Source organism: Pistacia vera, unplaced genomic scaffold (assembly GCF_008641045.1).
Source record: "Pistacia vera cultivar Batoury unplaced genomic scaffold, PisVer_v2 Contig793, whole genome shotgun sequence".
In the NCBI taxonomy this organism is placed as follows: Eukaryota; Viridiplantae; Streptophyta; class Magnoliopsida; order Sapindales; family Anacardiaceae; genus Pistacia; species Pistacia vera.
Window position 1 is genome coordinate 13248 of NW_022196660.1, and position 22691 is coordinate 35938.

Consider the following 22691-nt stretch of genomic DNA (forward strand, 5'->3'; position numbering starts at 1 on the left):
GCACAACTGACGCAAATTCGGATTACGAAAGATTATGCTTACAACCAACTAGACACACACGAGTATAAAAAGAGAAATCACTTCCATTTCAAGAGAAGGAATTCATTTTCAACCAGTGTCAGCTGAGAGTATAAAAAGCGAAGCCACTTCCATTTCAAGAGGAGGAATTCATTCAACTACACACACTCACAAAAGAAAATAGTCAACCCACCAATCCTCTGGTGGTGAGGAGGAATTCATCCAACTACACACACTCACAAAAGAAAATAGTCAACCCACCAATCCTCTGGTGGTGATCGAATAACAAACTCTTTGGTCACTATATTAGTTATTTAAGGTTTTATGTTCAAAGTTATAAGAGAGATATTTATCACATTTGTATAATTACCTTACTGTATTAGGTTTGTTGGGTGTTTCGTGATTCTGATGATTAGATTAAGCTTGAATTCTTTAGATACCTAAAAAAAAAAAATAATCGACCTAGAGAGAAAAAGAAAGAGACCCATCTGAGAGTTGTGCACTCATTTGTTTCTATTTCTCCTTGTAATTATTCTAAATGTAAAACTAATACTGAGCAATACAATAACAGCGACTGTGAGTTTAATTATCACTAATTGAACTACTTTAAAAATATGTTATTATTTATCTCTTACTTTCGATCTGTTCATCTCATTTTACTGGTTGATCACAATCACACACCCACTTGATTCGATCGTTAATTGTTACGAATTTTTTTAGCAACAGCTTGATCCATTAAAGATTGTTAGACAAATTATCAATTTCTTTTATTTTTGTCGCAATGTATCAAATATCAAACAAATATTCAACCCACTATACTATAGGTTTCAACTAAACTTTTTAGCACAAATCTTAAATCAATGGTTTCTAGAATCCGAAAAAGTATTAATATTAGCAATATTCATAATTTAGTGAGGTAAAAGTAAAACTAACCAATCTATTCTTCATAAACGTGTAAAACTTTTGTTAATAAGAATTGTATATTACAGTTGGATAGTCAAACTCTAATAACTGCATGAGGTTTTTAATGTTTATTATGAATTAAAGATTAAAAAAATATTTTTTATTCATTTATGGGCTAAAAAAGAAAAAGTTAATAAAAAATAAAAAATAAAAAATCAACAACTAATGATTTTGGCTTTAATCTTATGAATATCGTGGCAAACGCTAGTTTTACATCATTTTCTGTTGGACAGTTGCATCTCTAAAGAGATTGGAGTTGGGTTTAGCTGTTGAGGTTTCACATCATGTATGAACCAACGACAAAACATCAGTAGAGTTGTGTGATAGACTGAATAAGCTAAACAAAACAAAAACATCTCTATGCGATTGAGATTCAGATTGGGATGAGCCAATTTTGGAGTGTGTGGTTCATCGGTTTCCACGTCCACTACATATCCACATTTGTAACCAAAGCCCGGAAGTTTTGGAGCCAAGCTGTCCACTATTCATTTAAATTTCACACTTTAAGATTTGTTTTCCTTGATTAAGGTTTTTAAAGACTCTTCTTTAATGGCTTCCATGTCTACTAGATTTGTTGTTAAAGATTGTACTAAGTTACATGCTTCGCGCGCTATCTCCACACCAACCAGCACTTCAGTCTCTTCTAGGAGGCTGCAGGCTCATCTGGGTATGTTTGAATTGTGCTTGTTACTTGTTTTGGTTCTGGGTTGTATTTGTTTATTGGGTACATGGGTTCTTGTTCTTTTGCTTTCTCTTTTATTTGGAGTGTTTTTGAGCATGCTTTTGAAACTTTAATTCCAAATTCTTACTTGTTTTACTTCGTTTTTCTTGTTAATTTGAATACACAGATCCCAGGGGCGTGTTTTCAATGCCCGAGAATGCAAAAAGTTTGGCAATAAAAAACAAGCCTCGAAGTTCCATTGTCTCCCTTTCAGCCCCTTACTCGATCATTCAATGTTCAAGGTATTTTTTTTTTCAGACCAGGTGTTTGATTATAATATATTTGGTTTCAATGAGCTATTACTTGCTCTAGAATTTGAGCATTTATCTCTTGCTGAAGACACCGGCTTGGTCAACGTGATCTTGTTAAAAGGCGTAATGAACTCTAGTTGATGTGAAATTATGGAGGACTTATAATTCATTTTAGCAAGTGGTATAATAAATTGCAGACATTAGTGCATTAGGTTCCTGCTTTCAAGATTTGCTAGGCTTATTGGACCCATTGTCGTTCTTGTCCATAATTATGCATTTGTAAACTCTCAATATCCAATGAAAATGATCCGACTACTATATTCAGGAACTCCCAAGTTTTGTGCAAGTCTGCTGCTAATGTATCTGGAGATGTTCCCAATAACACTTCTAGTGGGATGAGTCAGTATGAGAGAATAATTGAAACTTTGACTACTCTTTTTCCTGTCTGGGTATGTCCTTCATATGTTGCTAGCACTTGATGGAGTTCTAATCGATCTTTCTAAATGGTATACTTCAGTTGCATAGTTATTTTGATTTTTTCATGGACAGGTCATACTGGGCACCATAATAGGCATCTACAAGCCTGCTGCGGTAATTGTCAGTCTGTTAGTGATTCTTTGATTATAAAAAAACAAACTGTTGTTTAACTAGTTGGTGATGAGGTCTTCCCACAGGTAACCTGGTTGGAGACAGACCTTTTCACTCTCAGTCTGGGTTTCCTTATGCTTTCAATGGGGTTGACATTGACCTTTGAGGATTTCAGACGATGCTTGCGGAATCCATGGACTGTAAGAAGCAATTTTTTCACATGCATGTTAACACTGTTATTTAAACAAGAAGATTTCAGTTTAATAGTTTTCCGGATTTATATCACTGAGAACTGATATTGCAGGTGGGTGTAGGGTTTCTCGCTCAATATTTAATCAAACCCATGTTAGGCTTTGTCATTGCACTGGTATATCTTCTCAATTTCTTAAGTTGGTTGTTGATTTCTGCTCACAGACGAGATGTACATAATCCTGGTTGAATTTACTGTCGCTAATATATCTCTTTCGTTTTCAGTCCCTAAAACTTTCTGCACCACTTGCAACTGGTCTTATTTTGGTTTCATGCTGCCCTGGTGGTCAGGCTTCAAATGTTGCAACTTATATCTCAAAGGGAAATGTAGCACTTTCTGTCCTTATGACAACGTATGCTCCGTTTGTATTCAGACAATTGAAATCCTTAACTTTTTGGTTCTCTGGTTGAATTTGCTGCTGTTTGATATTAAGTACTGGTACTGTCCGTCATTGTACAGAACCTTCGATTGTAGAATCTAAACTGTGCATCTGCTACTTGTGTTCTTTTTCTATCTCTATTGTGAAGAAGCAAATTTAAATGCCTTTTGAAATGCGAATGGTCTCTGACACAGGTTCTTGCACTATAAAACTTTTCCATTGGTCAAGCCTTGACATGTATGTAACAGCTAATGATGCAAGTAAAAGCAGGAAATTGTGTGTGTGTGTGTGTGTTTGCTTTCTTTCTTTAAATTGGAGTTTGGATATTCTACAATTCTGTAGTAAAAATTCCGGGTTTGTAGTTTTCTGTAGATAAATACTTGGTAGGTATAGGCTTTAATTGGACAATTTTTCAAGCGCCTTGAAATCTTTTGTTGTGTGCACACAATCTTTGATTTTTTGTGCATGCATGTGCTCACAATAAAGGGAGAGAGGAAGAGAGATCAGTTTGGGTGAGTATCAGGTATAAGGTAGGGCCTGATTTTATTTATCTTTATCAAGAAGTGAAGTTAGACATTAGAATTGTATTGTTATTAGACATAGAAAATTGGGACATCAAACATGTGGGGAGCATGTGCCGTAAAGTAAACAAGTACGAATTACTACATTATGTTTGTTCAAAGGATCATGAGTTCATCTATTTGTCAGAGAGAGGAAAAGAATTTTTCCTCACCATGCTTGTGAACATCAAAAATGAGATTTTTAGGCTTTGGAGAGGCTTCATTCTATATACTTTTGTGCATAATATGGAAACAGTACAGGACATACTTTATGACCATATTCCAGAATATAATCATGACTTGTTTTTGGTCATAACTTGACCACACACCTATGAGAGCAATGGTTTTCATTTATGTTTTGGGAGCAAGTGATTGTGGTTTGTCAGAAAGCGTACTGATTTATTAATGCATTTTAATGTTTTTGTACATTCTTGAGACCTTGACCTTCAAATCTCATAAATTTCATGTGGGATTTCTGTAGGTGCTCAACTATTGGAGCTATAGTCATGACTCCACTCCTTACTAAGCTTCTTGCCGGTCAGCTTGTTCCTGTTGATGCTGCTGTAAGTTGATTCATGCTTTATAACTTCTTAATGCATAGCGCTCAAGTTTGTACTGTATGAAAGTGATGATCTTGAAGAAACTGGTGTACTTAATCCTCTCCTCTCATATTAAAAAATAAAAAACAGAAAGGAAAGAGAAAAATAAAAAATAAACTTATTTCATTGGCCACATGGATAGTTTGTATTATGGTACTCCAATTCTAGCACTTAACAAGACAGGATGGGTCATGGCTGTTCGGTTTACAATCCAATTGACATATTGTTGATTTTCAAGGACACCCTACAAAATTTTCGTTTCATGTTTTGCATGGGAGTTTAACGTACATATCTAGGAGTTCTTCATTCTAAAACCTATTATTTTTTCATTGCAACCTTAAAAATTTAAATGATATCTAGGTCATTTTTGTTATTCACTAGAGGGGCTAATATTGAGAGGATTATCTACTGTTACTTCACCTTAATATGCAGTGATACTTAGTCTGACAACTCCCCCATCATTTTTGCAGGGACTGGCTATTAGCACTTTTCAAGTTGTCTTAGTGCCAACAATTATTGGAGGTAATTAGTTGCGGTTTACATTTATTTGATTTAATGGATAGAAATTAAACTTTTATCTGCATCTGAATATAGCTAATGAAGATTTGTAGTTTATCTGTTTATAAATAATTCAACTCTAATTTGTTCTTTTTCTGCCAGTGTTGTCAAATGAATTCTTCCCCAAGTTCACTTCAAAAATTACCAGTGTGACACCCTTAATTGGAGTTACTCTTACCACCTTACTTTGTGCAAGCCCTGTAAGTTCTCAAAATATGGGGTGAAGCATAATAATTACTTTAGCATTCCAGCTCAGAATTTTATAATAGTTGTTTTACATGGAAAGAACTGATTCTGGTGGTTGCCACTTTCAAGATTGGGCAAGTTTCAGAGGTCTTGAAAACTCAAGGTGCACAACTAATTTTGCCAGTGGCTGTCCTACATGCTGCTGCATTTGCTCTCGGTTATTGGATTTCAAAAATATCATTTGGTGAATCCACTTCTCGTACCATATCCATTGAATGTGGAATGCAGGTAATTGTCTACCACATGAGTGTATCTGTACCAGATTATGTGAGATTGTTTCAGTCTGAAACAAGTTAGATGAAGTATAGAGTAATGTGGCGGGAGAATAATAAAATTAATCATTTTAACTGTTTGGTAAATACTTGCTGATAGGTTTTAGACTAGAGATGATTGAAGTTTGATATACAAAATATTGAAGTCTTTTTGTGGATGTAAATGAGAAATTTGACCAGCTTTAAATATTTTCGCTTCGGTCCCCAGCCCTCCAAAACAAAATATAGAAAAACCTTCTGAATAACACGCTTGTATTGGTAGCGGGACTTCTCTTGCTGTTTATCGAAATGTGGAGTTGCATGACTGTCCTCAAGAAGCAGTATCAGATGAATTTAATGGTGTTCAAGTGTAATGTCAGGGGATCCTGATTAGAGAATTATTGTATATTCCAATTCTCCTGAAATTATTTTCTGTGTTCCATAAGTTTGTTTACTCATTCATTTGCCCCTCCAGAGCTCGGCACTTGGATTTTTTCTTGCCCAGAGGCATTTTACAAACCCCCTTGTGGCTGTCCCTTCTGCAGTTAGTGTTGTTTGCATGGCGGTATAGCCCTTTTTGCTCTCAAACCTATATATTTTACATTCCTACTAGCTCTTGTTTTGGTTTTGATTGGGATTTCTACTCATTATTACCTCCTTTACAGCTTGGTGGGAGTGCTCTTGCAGTCTTTTGGAGGAATAGGCCGATTCCGGTAGATGACAAAGACGACTTCAAGGAATAAAATACCTGGTGTATAGTGTTTTCTCTGTATTGCTAGTACTGAGTTTTCTTAGTTCTAAGCGGATTGGAAAAGTTTTGGATTCAAGTAGTTATTCCATCTTTTGCTCATAGGAATAGCCTGAAAATGTGATAACCGAAACATGTAGAAATATTGGAAAATTAAAGACGGGTAGTAGCCTGTCAGACCATAAACAATAACGTAGAATTTTGTGTGGAGTCCCGTTTATTCTTTGGCTTATTGCTTGCTAAAATTTCCCCTTGATTATAGCTATAGGCAATTGCAAAGCTGCACAGATGTCTAAATAAAATATACCATTGCAATTAACTAGTTAGACCTCTTTTTCCTGCACATTCTCTCTCTCCCTCTCTGTCTCTCTAAAGGATTTGATTATTTGGCAAGAAAAAATAAAGAAGGGTAGTAGCCTATCATTTTCCTTTTTCCCAGAATAGTTTTACTTGCTGCAGAGGATTTGATAATCTGCCAAGAATAATTCAATTTACAAGTAAAAAAGAACCATCTTTATTGCTAAAGCAAACTCCATGTGTATTTTGAGCTTATGGGGTGATAAAAAAGTCCTTTTTCTTGCATCACCTCCTCATTTCATCCTCATTTGTGATTTGTGTACATACTATTTTAAGTTAAGGGCAACATCTGAAACTTAATATTTCATTTATTTCCTTCCAATTTAGCAGCGCCTAAGCCTTGCTAGGCCTCTTGTCTCTATGAAACAACGCCACAGGCACACGCCACTAAAATTAAGTTTACAGCTAGCCTCCACTTCCCCTATTCCTTCCCGTCTAAATTTCTCTTCTTGAATCAGAAGAGTTAATTACTTTTCCATCCTTGTGGTTTCAAGCAACAATGGTCAAAGACAATGTTTTAAAATAGTATATAATTTAGTCCTCCGGTTTGACAGACAGTACTAGGGTAAATTTAAGGGAGAACGCCTTTTTCCCGCCCAAGGTTTGGCAAAATACGCTTTCCCACCTGTCTAAGTTTCAAATCGCCATTGTCCCACCCACAGTTTCAAATCAACATTGTCCCACGTTATGTTCCGTTAGAAAAATCTATTTGACTGTAAAGATAAAAATACCCTTTATTATTTTATTTAATAATTTTTTTATTATTTTATATAAGTCAACAATTCAATTACCAATATATCCATTTTTTTCATATAAAATTATTGATATGGCCTCAACTATATATTTAAATTTAAACTACCAATTTGTCCCTCTAATTTTTTATTAAAATGAAGTTAGTATTAGATTTTTAAAATTTAAAACCTTTAAAATTACCGATTTGTCCTAGCATTTATATTTATATTTTGCCGATTTAAACCCAAATAAAACTAAGTAATAGCATTAATGATTTACTTAAAATAAGCAGCTTTTAAGTTTCTCATTCATTTCTTAAAATCAAAAAAGTTTTGCTTTCACCCTCCTACTTTCTAGCTCCTTGAAGCTTGCTTTTACTTTGCCTTCTGGATCTTCACAATCTTTTGCTCTTCCACCAAGAAAACTCGAATTTGATGTATTATTTTCAGTCAAAGTTACCATCTTCCAACTGCCTTGGGAGATAATTCTCCGTATAACTCAACGTCAACGCATTGCTTCACCTTATCTTCACTGAGTTTTGAAGTTGCCTAAAACAATCCATAATTGCATACAAATCAGCTTGAATGAAACTTACACATATATGAATTTGCTATCTATCAACATAGAGAATAACAAAATAGAAGAAATATGTATGTTCCAAAACGAGTTATTGGTAGAAAAGAACAATGATGAAGTTCATACCCATGTCACAAGGCTCTACTGTCCAGCAGTAGAGTATGATCAACAGGCTTCCGCCTAATTGAGAGTTCCAACAAGACAACACCAAAGCTATAAACATCACTCTTTGCACTCATCTGTCATGTCATAGCGTATCTGCAATCCAAAATTAGATATTAAAGTCGGGAGTATTTATAGGTGCTCCAGAAAAAAAAAAAAAAAAGACATAATTTTCCAAACCAAGGTGTTGATTGATGAGTGGTATATACAACAATTGCCATACATAAATTGCATCACCTTCCCATGTTTAGGGTGCTAGCCAAAACCTGTTATTTGTGAATGTTAAATAGTACACATTAAAATTATTTCTTTCTACTATTGATTTGTAGGTACGATATTTCTTATTCATCAATCTTAGAGGTTTTTTGGTCAATCCACGCATTTACCTCATCTTGCCTTTATGTATATAATTTGCGATTAGAACATTAACACATAATATAAATTTGCAGTCATTTTTATCATACACATATGCAGAAAGTAGAAAAGCACATATTTTGAACAGTTAAAAAAAGAGCTTACTTTGGAGCATGATAACCAAAGTTCCCAAGAACATGTGTGGAATGCATACGTGCTGCCATATCAGGTGCTTGATTTGACAAATCGAAATCAGAAATCTTAGCAACATCATCATCGAAAAGCAATAGATTGCTGGATTTGATATTACGATGGATGGTACGAGGCTCTGCCTTTTCATGTAGATATTCAAGTCTTTTGCTACCCCCATAACAATTTAAACTCTTTGCACCCATGACAAAATAGGACAAAATTTATCCTTTTCTGAGAAACACACAAAAAAAAAAAAAAAAAAAAAAAAAAAAAACAAATTAACATCAACATAGATTATAGATATAGAAAATATATTATTGAATCTTTGACATTATTACTGTCATTAAGAGTCAGATATGCTTGCATATACCCAAAAAATTGTGAGGAAATGAAACATTTTATTGCTGAGAAATTTTAACGATAACAAACACATTCTTGACCACATTAATTTAATCCATCATGTTATTAAGATCAATCATGTACCTGCTAGGGAAAGTAAGAGATAAATAAGCTATAAGATACAAAATGAAAAACTCACTCAAAAAGAAGTCAACCAGATTAGCTGCCATTGCCACTGCCACTGCCACTGCCACAGCAGCCCTAGTACATGATCCACCAGGTACTCGAGCATATGTTGCCGGATTAGTTGGGGTCCCATAATGCTTATTTACTCCATTGATACTGAAAATAAACCATCGAAAAACAATTTATAACCAACAATAAACCAAATGATACAAAAATTTAACACATAGAAAAGAGAATGAGAACAAAATATTAAAAAATCCAACATTCACTCCACCAAAAGTAGGATAAATCAGTAAGTAATGACTTATAATTGTCTCTTCTAATGGCTTATATGTCACCCTGACTAAGTGTTTCTTTTTTTTTTTTTTTTTTTTTTTTAATCATAGTGACTTCTAAACCTAAAATTGGACTTTTCAATCTTCAATGATACAAAATCTAAAATTAAAAGCAAAATGTTGAGACCTCAATGCTATTTTTGGCCATTTCTCATGAGCTTGATAGTAAATTGCTCACTCAAATACTGAAGCGATGAACAAAAATTACAAACCTATAAGCCAGTTCATCCACCACCGTTTTACCAACGCAAGTGTCACCGCCTTCCACAAGAGTCGAAACCACTGTCACCGTTCTAGAAGCTGCACCACTTGGAGTCGCCCACTTCGGATGGCTGAGACTAGTAACATAACCTCGATATCAAACCTATTAAACAAACACAAATTGATAAATACACACAAAAATAAATAAATATATCATTATTTTACAAGCCAGGCAGCGAGCAAGAGAGCGTACACGTCGGAGACGGCGAAGGTGAGAGAAGTGAGAGAATGAGGACCCTTGGGAGGAGCAGGTTAAGGCAAAGGGAGAAGCTGAAGCTTCTCAACGAAGGCTCCAAAGTCTTCTTTAATGTTCTTTTTGGGTTTTTTTGTGACGAGGAGAGTTTCGGTGTGAGAAGCAATGGCTGAAGTGAAACGAAGATGAATTGCCGGTTTCAACCCTTTTTCTTTGCTTAGTCGTTGTCTTCAACAGTCGCCAATCACCAACCCTAGCTTCGATTACAGAGAACATGGAGAAAAGGCAAATGGCTTTTCCACTTTTCCTTTTCTTTTTCCTAAGCCAACTTTAGTGGGGTAAGTGGCGACCATTTCAATTTTTAAACTTTGATTTTTGCGGTTTGATGTAAATTGACCATCATGCCCTTTTTGAGAACGGACTTTGCTAACAGAACATAATGGTGGGTGGGAAAGTGTCGTTTTGAAATTTAATGGGTGGAAAAGTGTTGTTTTACCAAACCTGGGGTGGGAAAATTTTGTTCTCCCTAAATTTAATAGAAAGAGGTTTAGCAAGTAATTTCCAACAGGCGCAAGATAACAGATAGTATACTTCATTGAATTGCATGCCACGTCAATGTTTGTTGAATCCTGGGGACTAAAAAGTAGTACCCTAAAACATTGTCCTTGACCAGAATTGACTAAAACCATAAGAACAAAAAAGTGATTAACAAATAAAAGGTTCATCCTTTTATTGACTCATTAATCAACATTCACCGACATCACCACCATCACAATTGATGTTTTAAAGGGTGTTTGTCTAAACTTATGAAAATTAGTTTATAAATAACAAGTACTTATAAGTTAATTTTAACTTATAAGTATTTAAAATTTTAAGCAATTACATGTTTAGTTAAAGTACTTATAAGTGAAATAACTGATAAGTAGTTGACGTGTTTGGTAAAATATGACTTATAAGTACATTTTATTATAAAATGACTAAAAAGGATACTACATTAAATAAGAGTATACTATAGAATTTTAAAATTAAATAAGGATAATACGGTAATATGCTTGGTCAAACTAACTTATAAGTAAAGTGGTTATAAGCAGAAAAAAAACAGTACCTACCCCCTAACTTATTATTTTTTTTTTTTTTTGTGCTTATAAGCTCAACTTATAAGCTCAAAAATGTTATAAACAAATATGTCAGCTTAATTTTAGAGCTTATAAACTAGTTTGACCAGCTTATAAGCTTAGACAAACACCCCCTTAATCTAACTCTCACTATTCACCATAACTATCATCAACGCTTTTCTATACAATGAAAATCCATATTTGTGATTGTTAGCTTGTAAGATAGTCAATGGCCTCGAGGACACTTCTATCATTAAAAAAAAAAAAAAAAAATCCAGAAGGTTAGAGAATTTATTAAAAAAATTAGATATTTGGATAAATATATTCATCAAACATAAATAAACGCAAAGAAATGTATTTACTCTGATGCAATATGCGCCGTTTGGCCTCATGGTTCTAGCCTAACACATCAGGCTCAACTGATGGATAGGAAATTAGGAACCTTAATTTAAACTTTATATACTATTGCTTTAAAATTACGCAATCCGAATTACAATGTTTATTAAAATGTTTAACATGTTTTTTCATCATTTCACAACAAAAATCATAACCCATTTCCAGAAATAAAAATCCCAACGGATATTTCATTAAATGAAAACTGAGCTGGCTCTATTATAAAAGCTGACATAACAGAGTTGAAAATTTTCAATCAAAACAAATTTCCAGCACTTTACTGGTTGCGTGAGTTTTGCACTTTAGAGAAAAAAAAAAAAAAAAAAAAAAAAAAAACCTGAAGAAGCAGCTGGAGGAAAGAAATTATATTAAAATATTATTAAAATCAAGTCATAAGTCTTCCAGTGCAAGTTAAAAGAAAAACAAAACCTAAACTCTGCAAAATCACACGGCATGTTCTAAGATTCTAGCCCAACAAGAAGGGAATTTAATCTGACATTCTTAATACTCACAGCTTTTGCCGTTTGTTTACTCTAAACTGTTTCGATAATCATGTCGCAGAACAAGTGGGAAGCCGATAAAATGTAAGTATTAAACAACTAAACTATTTCATTTTTGTTGTTAATAATATGGGTTTGGGTTTGGGTTTGGGTTTTGATGTTCCAGGGTTTTGGTTTTACCGTTTTTTTTTTGTTGGGTGGTAATGTTTTATTGTTTTATGAAAAGGGTGTGTCTCAGTTTTTGTGGGTTTTGTGTTTTGTCTTCATTTTTCATCATTTTACTTTACTTTGTTTTTGTTAGTTGTTTTAGCTGCCGATATATTTTTTTTTTTAATGTTTTCACATAATGGTTGTCGGCTTAGGCTCTGCTGTCGTTTGAAATATTTTCTTAGACGATGGTTTGAGGATAAAATTGGTTTTCAAAGATCAGTTTCATGTCTAGGTTTAGATTTTTGACATAACTTATTGATTGATGGGTACAATTGCTTTTATGTCTTTTTTCTAGTATTCGCTTGTATCTTTCTCTCCGCGGTTTATGTTCTCTATTTATTTTACATTTAATTTCGTTGTTGCTGTTGATGATGATGGGATTGCCACGTACTGCTTGTAGGGCTTTTTTTTTTTTGGTTTGTTTTTTTGGTGATTAGGAGTTGTATTTTCTTTTACTCCCTCTCTGATGCTGTTATGACAATGTCTGTGTGAATTTTGTTCCCCACGTCTTTTGGTTTATCTTCATTTTAGTTGGCGAGAAAACAGAATGGAAGGAAATGAAATTTAGTTTTAAGTCTCATCTTCACCTTACCTCCTCAATAATGCTAAAATTTAATGTTTAAAGGTGGAAAATTCTGTGCAACCAAAGCACTTTGTATTTAATGTGGAGCAAATTGATTGAAATATAGGCATATAAGATCTCTAATATCGTGTAGTGTGTTGTTTGGTTCCATAATATGGAAAAGTTTTACCTGAACTGAATTGAGCAATTGCATTGGCTATAGTTTTGTGCAGTTTATATCTCCAGGTTTTTTATAACAAAATCTCTCTCTCTCTCTCTCTCTCTCTCTCTCTCTCTCTCTCTCTCTCTCTTTAAACTCTGCATTTCCTCATCTGAACAGTGGGCTTCTATCAACTTAAGATCTAAATCATACATTATATACCATCTGAAGCATTTATACTTCCAGTTATTTTGTAAAATTTTAAGACTGAATTTTTGACTGGTAGTATTTGTTGTTCTTTTGGTCAATAGGTTGGATGTCTATATATATGATTACCTTATGAAGAGAAAATTGCATGCTTCTGCAAAAGAATTTCAAGCTGAAGGGAAAGTATCTACAGATCCTGTAGGTAGGATTACTGAAAAGAAATGCAAAGGAGGATATATTTTTATCTATTCATGTCTCATTCATCTTTTTGCAACTTAATTGATGTTGGGTTTTCTGTTTGCATGTCCTCCAGCTATTGATGCACCCGGTGGCTTTTTATTTGAATGGTGGTCAGTCTTTTGGGATATATTTATTGCTAGAACAAATGAGAAGCACTCTGACGCTGCTGCATCCTACATTGAGGTGGGTTTGTGAGTTTTTGGGTTGAGTTTTTCTCCTTTCTTTGGGCCTAACTTCCAGGAATTTCCCTATCTTGCCTGTCTTTGGTTTTACGATTTGACCTAATTGTTGTGGTTGGTCCCTCCATACTAAATCAGAATGAATTACAATAATTGCAATCTGGAAAGTGAAATTTGATTCTATATCTGTAAAAGAAAACTCAGGATTGAGTGCCTACCTCTAACTAATGGTATTTCATTATCTATGTGAACTTCCCCTCATTGTGCTCTCAGCTTTATTTGTACTTATTTTCACTGTGGTTTTGTGCTAAATTTGTCCATTTTGACCTGGATATGGTGTTATTGGAGGAACCCTTAAGACTTTCTGGTGGGAGGCTTAATAAATATATTTTCAAGTCGCCTTTGCTCAGACTCTTTTAAATTTTCATTGTAAAAATTGTTTGTATCATTTGTATTGTAGCTCATGAATGGAATTGGGGGAGACTCAATATGTATGTGCTATAACATCTCTGTTTTGCTGAAAATCTTTTCAGTGAAGTCATTCTTTGCTTGACAATTGGTTTATTGGAGGGATTAGTAGATTGATTATGATTTCTATAATATCTTAAAATGGCAGACTCAAATGATTAAAGCTCGGGAGCTGCAGCAACAACAACATCAAAAACCTCAGCAGCATCAGCACATGCAGATGCAGCAGCTCATAATGCAGAGGCATGCTCAGCAGCAGCAACAGCAGCAACAACAACAGCAGCAACAGCAACAGCTGCAGAGAAGAGATAGTGCCCAGTTTCTGAATGGCACCAGTAATGACCCTCTCATGAGGCAGAGCCCTGGAACTGCAAATACCTTGGCAGCAAAAATTTATGAGGATCGCTTAAAGATTCCACTTCAGAGGGATTCCTTGGATGATGCAGCTATGAAGGTACTAGCTTTCTGATGGATTAATATATTGGCTTCTAGTTTACTAGTTTTATGACATTGCCTGATTATTTCAGTCAAGACTGGGTGAAAATATGGGCCAGCTTTTGGATCCAAATCAGGCTTCTTTGCTGAAACCAACTGCAATGGCAGGCCAGTCTTCAGGGTAATTCTTCACATGATGTTATCACTATTTTTAAGGATATAATTTTTGGTTTATGAATGGTCTACCTCTTGCTTTGGCTTTCACTGATGTGTCATTTGATGTAAGGGAAACTCCTTTTCACAGGCAAACACTGCATGGTACACCTGGAGGTAGTCAACAAGTTCAAAGTCGGAATCAGCAACCTCCAGTGTCTTCACAGGTAAATGCTTATATTTTCACCATGCCTTCATCCTTTTAATTCCATGTTTCATATTTCATTTCAGTATGTTTTGTATGCTGAAACAGGATATAAAGAGTGAGATGAACCCTATGATGAGTCCCAGACCTGCTGGTTCAGATGGATCATTAATTGGAGTTCATGGTATTATTGATACTGTCATTTCCTTTATTTTATATGCTTGTATATTGTGGCTGATAATTTTGAGTAGATTATGGTCAATTTTATATCACCCAACTTTGGATCCTGCTTTGGCAGGATCAGCTCCAATGGCCTTATTCATAAAACTTTAATAAAACACTGTAGTTGTGAATTCATATCTGAAATTCTTTTACCCTTTATGAGCTCCTTTATTTAGTAGGGATTCAAGTTTGAAATTGTAATCTTAGATTTAAATGCTTGCTACCGAAGGAAAATTGATCGAGGATAAAAATACTGGGAAATTGGAACTTTTTTTAATTCTTTTAGTGAACCAGATAGTCAGTGTCAGGGCATGTGCAATTTGAAATCATGGTTGTATTGGTTGAAGATTTCGATTCAAAGTTTATGCTGTTGGAATCTTAAGTTTTGGTTTTTACATTTATTCTCTTGTTTATTAGGATCAAATCCAGGTGGCGGCAATGTGACTTTGAAAGGATGGCCTTTAACGGTAAGAACCCCCTCAATATCCATTTTTATGATGTTGTTCTATAATATTTAGCTGCCAAATACTATCGTAAAGACTAACAGGAGATAAACTGCACTATTAATTTGAATATTTGAGAACTATGTTATGTTAATAATGCTCAAGTTTCACTCTTGAAGAAGTCTATTTGTTGAATGTTTCATTAGTTAATGGTGTCAGTTTACCTTATAAAAGCAAAAATATATTGTTCTCTTTTTCTTTTCTCAATTCTTTTTATGTTTTGACAAATAGAACTCCAGTTATCTTAGTTGAGAAATTTTTTGGAGTTTAAAGTTAAGCTCCTGAATGTTGCTCATAAAGAATATCTAATATAGCTTTAAAAATTATATAAATTACAAAGTGATATGGCTGATTTTTGGAGCAGGGAATTGTTAGGATTGGCTGCTGTACCACATTCTAAAATGCAAGTACTTGGCCTGATATATCTCATTGTTTTGATCTTTGCGCATAGATTATACTGACTTTTGTGTAATGTGTTTTAAAAAATTTTGCCCTCCCTTTTTTGGCAGGATCGTCTATACAAGTGGGCCTGAGTAAAATTATTAGCGTCTTTTAGTTCTGTAATTGACATTTAACTAGCATGATTGAAGTTGCAAACAAATTAGGATTAACTTTGTCATGTCTGGATATGATATATACTCATATTTAATGTCATAAGATAACATGTGGATGTTGGGTTTCTTTGCTTAAATCACCTTCACTTTTATTAGGGACTGGATCAGCTTCGACCTGGGTTTTTGCAGCAGCAAAAGTCTTTGATGCAGTCCCCGCAGCCCTTCAATCAACTTCAGTTGCATCAACAACTTATGCTTCAAGCACAGCAGAGTTTGACATCTCCATCTGCCAATGATATGGATTGCAGAAAACTGAGAATGCTTCTTAACAATCGAAATATGGGTCTCGGTAAAGATAGCCCTGCGAACTCTGTTGGTGATGTAGTGTCTAATATTGGATCAACTATGCCAGTTAGTTGCCCTGTGCTGCCTCGTGGAGATGCTGATATGCTAATGAAGGTACCATCTCTGTTTTGTACTCAGAGTTGAGTTGACAAACAATGTAATTGTTTGATGTTTCCAACATATTTTAAAGCCCATTTGGCTTATTGGAGGTCTTTGCTTATGTATATTTGAATACTTGCCAGTTACAGCAACAACAGATGCAGAACAATCAACAGCTGCAACAATATCCACAGCATCCCCTTTCAAGCCAGCAGTCTCAGAATTCAAACTCCCATCTCCCGCAGCATGATAAAATGATAGGTGCTGGCAGCATGACAATGGATGGTAGTATGTCAAATACCTTTCAAGGAAATGATCAGGTTTGTCATCTCCTTGCTTTTGGGATTACAATTTATATTAGATGCACATTTTTCTTGTTATGTGTAATTTCATGCAGTTTTTAGACTGATTCTATCAGAACTCTCCACTCATCAAGTTTATTAAAACATTTAAAATGGTTCATTTAACATAATTTCTTCTGAATTTGATTCTAATATTATTTTAAAATCTTTAAATTCTTTCAGAATTCTGTTTTATTATTTGTACCACAAATCACTAACATATGAGGTTTTTCCAATTAATTATATGTCTCATTTTTTGTTGATTGTTTTTCCCCTTCTAAGTTCTGTGTTTACTACTTTTTCATCGATTTATTTAGTCTTAATATACCTGTGCTGTCACATGATTTCCGGATGCAGAATATGACAGTGGTGTATTTGGCCTTTCAAAAAATTAACCTGGTTTGTGTTTCTAATTAGTGTTCCTTGTTTGTTTAAGGCAACAAAAAATCAAATTGGGCGAAAGAGAAAGCAGCCAGTATCATCTTCTGGTCCTGCCAATAGCTCTGGAACTGCAAACACCACTGGACCATCCCCAAGTTCACCCTCATCGCCTTCTACTCACACACCAGGAGATGTGATTTCAAGACCTACTTTGCAACATAATGGTGGCTCCTCTAAGTCTTTGCTTATGTTTGGCTCTGATGGTTTGGGCTCTCTCACATCAGCACCAAATCAATTGGTGAGCAACATCTTCTTACTTCATTGCTTGCATGGAATTGTTATTAGCACTTTTCATTTGATAGTTGGTAACGAATTAATTAATTGCAGGCTGATATTGACCGTTTTGTGGATGATGGATCCCTGGATGATAATGTAGAGTCATTCTTGTCACCTGACGATGCAGATCCAAGAGATAGGGTTGGTCGGCTTGCAGAAGTCAGCAAGGGTATGATGAATGTTGATTTCTTATATTTCTGTGTAACTTGGCATGTTTGCATGGAAAAGGGGGGTAGAAGGGAGAACTTTACAGAATTAGAACTTTTGGATATAATGTTGTTTGTATTATGTAAATTGTTCCCAAGGTTTTGACAATTATGTTGTAACAATAGGCTTCACATTTTCGGAAGTCCAGCTTATTCCTGCAAGTAGCAGTAAGCTTGAATCTTGTCACTTCTCATCAGATGGAAAACTCCTTGCCACTGGTGGGCATGATAGAAAGGTAAGGACTGGAGGTGAAACTGTTTTATGAATGGTTTCTTGATACTTTTAAATGATAATTCTGGAGCAACGCAGGGGACTTTTGGTGCTTTCTTGTGTTTGTTCTAAAGGACAGTGTTAATTCTTTTGCTTGACGATTTTGTGGCGTAGGCTGTATTATGGTGCACAGAGTCTTTTACAGTGAAGTCTACGCTTGAAGAACATACTCAATGGATTACTGATGTCCGTTTCAGTCCAAGCATGTCAAGGCTAGCTACATCTTCTGCTGATAGAACTGTCAGGGTTTGGGACACTGATAATGTCAGTAAGCATAGTCCCTTTTGTTTGCATATTTGTTTCTACCTTTTAATGTTTGCACCTCACAAAAGGATCCAGATTAATTACTTAAATGACTTGTGTGTTATGCAATATTAAAAAATAGAATCTTCTGGGAGATCTATTCTTCTTGTGCAATGAGACTGGTTTTGAGCATGTGTGTTTTCCCTTTTTCTCTTTCTTTGTTTTTGAAAGGTAAACCATGACTTGCCTACTTCACATCTTACTTTAGGTTCATTGTTATTTTCTATGTTCTCGTACCTTCAAAAATAAAATTCAGCCACCGCATATCTTAATGTCCAAATAAAGTAATAATAAAGTAGTTTTGGCCACTTTGTGGAATTGGGTAACTAGTTTCCTATACTTTGTTCAAGACTTTATTGCCTTTAGTTTTAATGGAAACAAGCTCACAACCACAAGAAACGGTTTGAAATATGAATTTATGATATAAGAATGTTTCCTTGTAGTTGTTACTTTAACCCTTTATGAACAAGGGGCCACATGATTGAGTATCGATACATCTAAACCCATAGGTGTTATTATGAAAACCCCCACCATCTTTCAATAATTTAGATGATGGATAGATTATTCTTCTTTGCAGCCTGGTTATTCTCTTCGTACTTTTACCGGGCATTCTACAACTGTTATGTCTCTGGATTTCCACCCTAGTAAAGAGGACCTTATCTATTCTTGTGATAATAATAGCGATATACGATGCTGGAGTATCAACAATGGCAGTTGTGCTGGTGTTTTCAAGGTATAATGTATTCAAAGGAAACTGTATTATCGAATTCTATTTTTTGTCTTTATTTTCTGTATAAGTACTTTTTTGAATCCTTTTGCATTTTGCCAGGGTGGTGCAACCCAGATGAGATTTCAACCACGTTTTGGAAGGATTCTTGCAGCTTCTGCAGAGAACTATGTATCCATATTTGATGTGGAGACCCAAGTTTGCAGACTTAAATTACAGGTTTGTTGTGAGTATTTCTGTTGCGAACCTACCCAGATTTCTTACTCAATCACCACACACAAACACTAACACCAGATGTATTCCACAGTTCAATATAATCACCCAGTAAATATTCAGAATCACAGAGTATGTATTGTATTGAGAAGTTCAGAATTACACTCAACTATGGACTGTATCTCAACCTCAGATCTACAAGAATTCAAATAACAAAACAATGGAAAACAATGGAAACTGATATGCTGGACTTCGAGGGCCAGCTACCTCCCCTTTTACTAACTTCTTCTCGATTCCCTTTTTCATCCTCTGCTGCTCCTTTTATTCATTTCTTCCCTTAACAGAATTTAACCCTCCACCACTTATCTTTGGCCACCTGTCCACTCTACCTTTTTCTTCACTTCACACTCTTCACACTTTAGTTGCTTCCTTTATCACGGTTGATCCCCTGGTGCTTCTTCCCACGCTTCCTGTTATACACCAGCACTTCGCGTGTTGTATCAATTTCCTAACGTTTGAATGGTCTTGTTGGCTAATCAATTTAGTTAGATGGTAATAATGAAATGTCTGTAGTAATTCTATTTTTGAACTTGGAAGGACTTCTGATGAGTGAAATGAATAATGTTGCATGATCTGGACTCCTTAAAATATTTTAGTTGGCTGAGATTTTGTTTGATGACTGTGCAGTATTCATTCATTTGTGTTGTGTGAAACTGTCATTCTAGGGTCATAAAAATCAAGTTCATTCTGTATGCTGGGACCCTACTGGTGAGTATCTGGCATCAGTGAGTGATGAATTGGTCAAAGTGTGGACTGTTGGCTCCGGAAGCAAAGGGGAGTGTGTTCAGGAGTTGAGCTGTACTGGCAACAACTTTCGTACTTGTGTGTTCCATCCCACGCACCCTTCTTTATTGGTCATTGGCTGTTATGAGGTAAGTCATAGCTCTTATGCTTCTCTTTCAATTTGTTTCAGCTAATTAACGTAGAGAGCTTTTACCCCTTGATTCCACATGAAGCAAGGATTGTACATAAACGCATACATGATATTATACTTACCTACATTAGTTTGTCTTTTCACATGCATGATCATACATAGTTTAAGAGCAAATTTACCACTTCCTATCCAGAATAAAAAATTAAAAAAAAAAAAAAGTTTACTACTCAGTTGGCTTGAAAGCTTAAAGTATACTTAATAAAAACATTATATTAAAATTTGTATGCCACTTCCATTTGTTGATATAGAGTCCTTATGAGCTCTTTTATAAGGTTTGTCAAGATGAGATAATATCTATCAGTGATTCATAGTACCTGGATCCGTTCTGCCCAATATTGTATGAGGACCCACCCGTATTAGGAATAGATTCATATATTTGGCTAAACTAGTTCCTTGCATGGACCGTGAAATGAATTAACAGTCTCTAGCTGAAGATGCTGATTTGGACCTCTGTTTTGATGTGGATTGGGTTTTCTAGACTCTGGAGCTTTGGAACATGACCGAGAACAAGACACTGACCCTGAATGCACATGACAAGCTTATATCTTCATTGGCAGTATCAAATGTTACTGGTTTGGTAGCCTCAGCGAGTCACGACAAGTGTGTCAAGCTTTGGAAGTGACTTACTAGTTTTTGGGATGTCCTCACTTTGTAGCTAATGTAATAATTATAAATTTGTATGTCTTCTATATCATATGATCTAAAGTCAAGTTTCCAGCCTCTGACAGATGCTTGTGGTTGTTTATATTGCTTAAGAGTCTACAGGGAAAGGGGTTTTTATGTTTTATCCTTTTCAGTTGTTTTCCTAGCATAGTCCCTTTTAACCCCCAGAAAAGTGATAAAAGTTTTGGTTTCAAAGCCAATTGTATTCTGGCAGGCTAAACTCGATGCAAACATCTAGGACTGTTGTCAGACATGTGAAACGTGTATATTGTGCAAATTTTTGTTTGCTAGAAAGAAAAACTACACTATTTTGTTGCTATGATTTTTTTCTTAACTCTGTTGTAAAGAAGAAGCTGGGTCTGAATTATACTTTCTGGATACTCCTGGTTCAACTGATCAATTATGTACTAAAGAAATGTGTACATCCTAGAATTATTGTTGAACAGGATTGGTCCAGTTAAAGATGTGTACATCCAGAATTATTTTTGTCTCGAATCAACTCAAGTGCGTTATTGAAATGTATTGCCTTGGCATCAAGATACTCTTTCCATGTGACGGGGCGATAGAGAATAGGGTGATCAGGATCAACCAACTTCAAACATGGTGAAATCTTGACGTCTCTTGGTGGCCCATAAAAGTGAGCAATTGATATGCGTGTATGAGTCTTGTTGACAAGTGCACGATGTAATGCACATTTGAACAGACCATTGCAGGCTATGTGCATCAAGTCGCCAACCATGACTACAACTGCAGCAGTGATTGGTTTCACCGGCACCCATCCAAGGTTGTCTCTGTAAACTTGGAGGCCGCTGGTGTTGTTTTGGTATATCAAAGTAAGTAGAGATGAATCGGTATGTGGAGCTAAGCCCATGGCCCTACTGGGGTCCGGACAAACTGGGTATGAATTCAGTTGGAGCACAGCCTGTGGAGGTTTGCTTTCATTATTGGGCTTGAACCATTTAACGTCCTCTTGGGTTAAGCCCAATGACTTAAACATCAGTACGAGTATCTTCTCAGTTAGTGTGTCGAGTTCCTTTTGGTACTCTACCAGCACATTGCTGCATTGCATATTTAGGATAAACGTATGTGAAATTCGTAAAAGTCTGAAGAGGCATTATAAAGAATTGATTAGCAATAGCAAGTAAATGATGCATTTTTGGAGGGCGTTACCGCTTCCAGTTTGACTACAATTTTTCCAAGCAATTAAAGTAGAGATGCATTATGCCATGATATGAGAATGTTAAAATTACAAAGCATTTTATATTTTTGGTAAAAGACATACATAAATTTCGTGCCAAGATAATGATCCAATATAAATATATAATTATATGATTATCTATCTTTAGATACCATACTAAAGATGAATTGGTGATATCAAAAGAATTCATTAATAATATTACCAGAAATTGGCGTTGTCGTGCGGCCAAAGTTGGCAAGCATGATCCACTGGAGACCCCATAACGGTGAAGCCTTCAGACCAAATGAACTTAGAGAAGAAGGTGGACATGCGAGGCAAGCCATAACCGGTGCATCCCTCTGGTGATCGGACAGCCAGAAGTTTTTGATTTAGCGGCAGTGCAAATAATCGCTTAGTTTGAAACTCGATTTCATTAAGGAGTTTGACGGGAATGTCATGGTTAGTGACCTGAAACACACCCCATTTCTCACATGCTTGTCGAATAAGTGTGATGGCCTGCGGGTTGGTTAAGTCAATGACCGGCAAAGCTTCATGCTGGACATGGGTTAATGAGTCGATGGGCTCCAGGGATAGGGGCCATGTGTGGGAGTCGGGTAATGTAAGGGTAGTGTTGAAATCAAGTGGAATGATATGTTTGAAATGGAGAGGATTGTTTTTGAATGATTCTGATACAGAATTCATAGTTTAAG

The 22691-nt window shown here is 35.4% G+C and overlaps 3 protein-coding genes and 1 pseudogene across 6 annotated transcripts; 2 read left to right on the top strand and 2 right to left on the bottom strand.

Moving 5' to 3' along the window:
- Positions 1-1202: 1202 nt before the first annotated feature.
- LOC116116988 (sodium/pyruvate cotransporter BASS2, chloroplastic-like) lies at positions 1203-6352 on the top strand. The gene is made up of 13 exons (XM_031403029.1): positions 1203-1648; positions 1830-1944; positions 2279-2402; positions 2503-2544; positions 2628-2741; positions 2846-2908; positions 3016-3143; positions 4212-4293; positions 4800-4851; positions 4990-5087; positions 5203-5361; positions 5860-5949; positions 6050-6352. The coding sequence occupies exons 1-13, from the start codon at positions 1531-1533 to the stop codon at positions 6125-6127; spliced, it is 1263 nt and encodes a 420-aa protein (XP_031258889.1). The 5' UTR covers positions 1203-1530; the 3' UTR covers positions 6128-6352.
- Positions 6353-7470: 1118 nt separating this feature from the next.
- Positions 7471-10172, bottom strand: LOC116116976 (annotated as a pseudogene).
- Positions 10173-11720: 1548 nt separating this feature from the next.
- On the top strand, positions 11721-21038 carry LOC116116977 (transcriptional corepressor LEUNIG-like). 4 transcript variants are annotated; one of them, XM_031403011.1, is made up of 18 exons: positions 11721-11911; positions 13071-13168; positions 13280-13389; positions 14002-14307; positions 14381-14469; positions 14593-14668; positions 14755-14830; positions 15286-15335; positions 16082-16384; positions 16513-16689; positions 17147-17389; positions 17479-17596; positions 17760-17869; positions 18019-18168; positions 18785-18940; positions 19037-19153; positions 19873-20079; positions 20620-21038. In XM_031403011.1, the coding sequence occupies exons 1-18, from the start codon at positions 11880-11882 to the stop codon at positions 20761-20763; spliced, it is 2562 nt and encodes an 853-aa protein (XP_031258871.1). In that variant the 5' UTR covers positions 11721-11879; the 3' UTR covers positions 20764-21038. The 4 variants fall into 4 exon arrangements, with proteins under 4 accessions (XP_031258871.1, XP_031258872.1, XP_031258873.1 ...); XM_031403012.1 differs by having other exon boundaries at positions 20563-20686; XM_031403013.1 differs by lacking the exon at positions 13071-13168 and having other exon boundaries at positions 20620-21037.
- Positions 21039-21261: 223 nt separating this feature from the next.
- LOC116116978 (gibberellin 3-beta-dioxygenase 3) lies at positions 21262-22691 on the bottom strand. Its single transcript, XM_031403015.1, has 2 exons — positions 22205-22691; positions 21262-21862 (listed from the first exon to the last, which is right to left on the bottom strand). Exons 1-2 carry the CDS (start codon positions 22681-22683, stop codon positions 21262-21264), a joined length of 1080 nt encoding a protein of 359 aa, XP_031258875.1. The 5' UTR covers positions 22684-22691.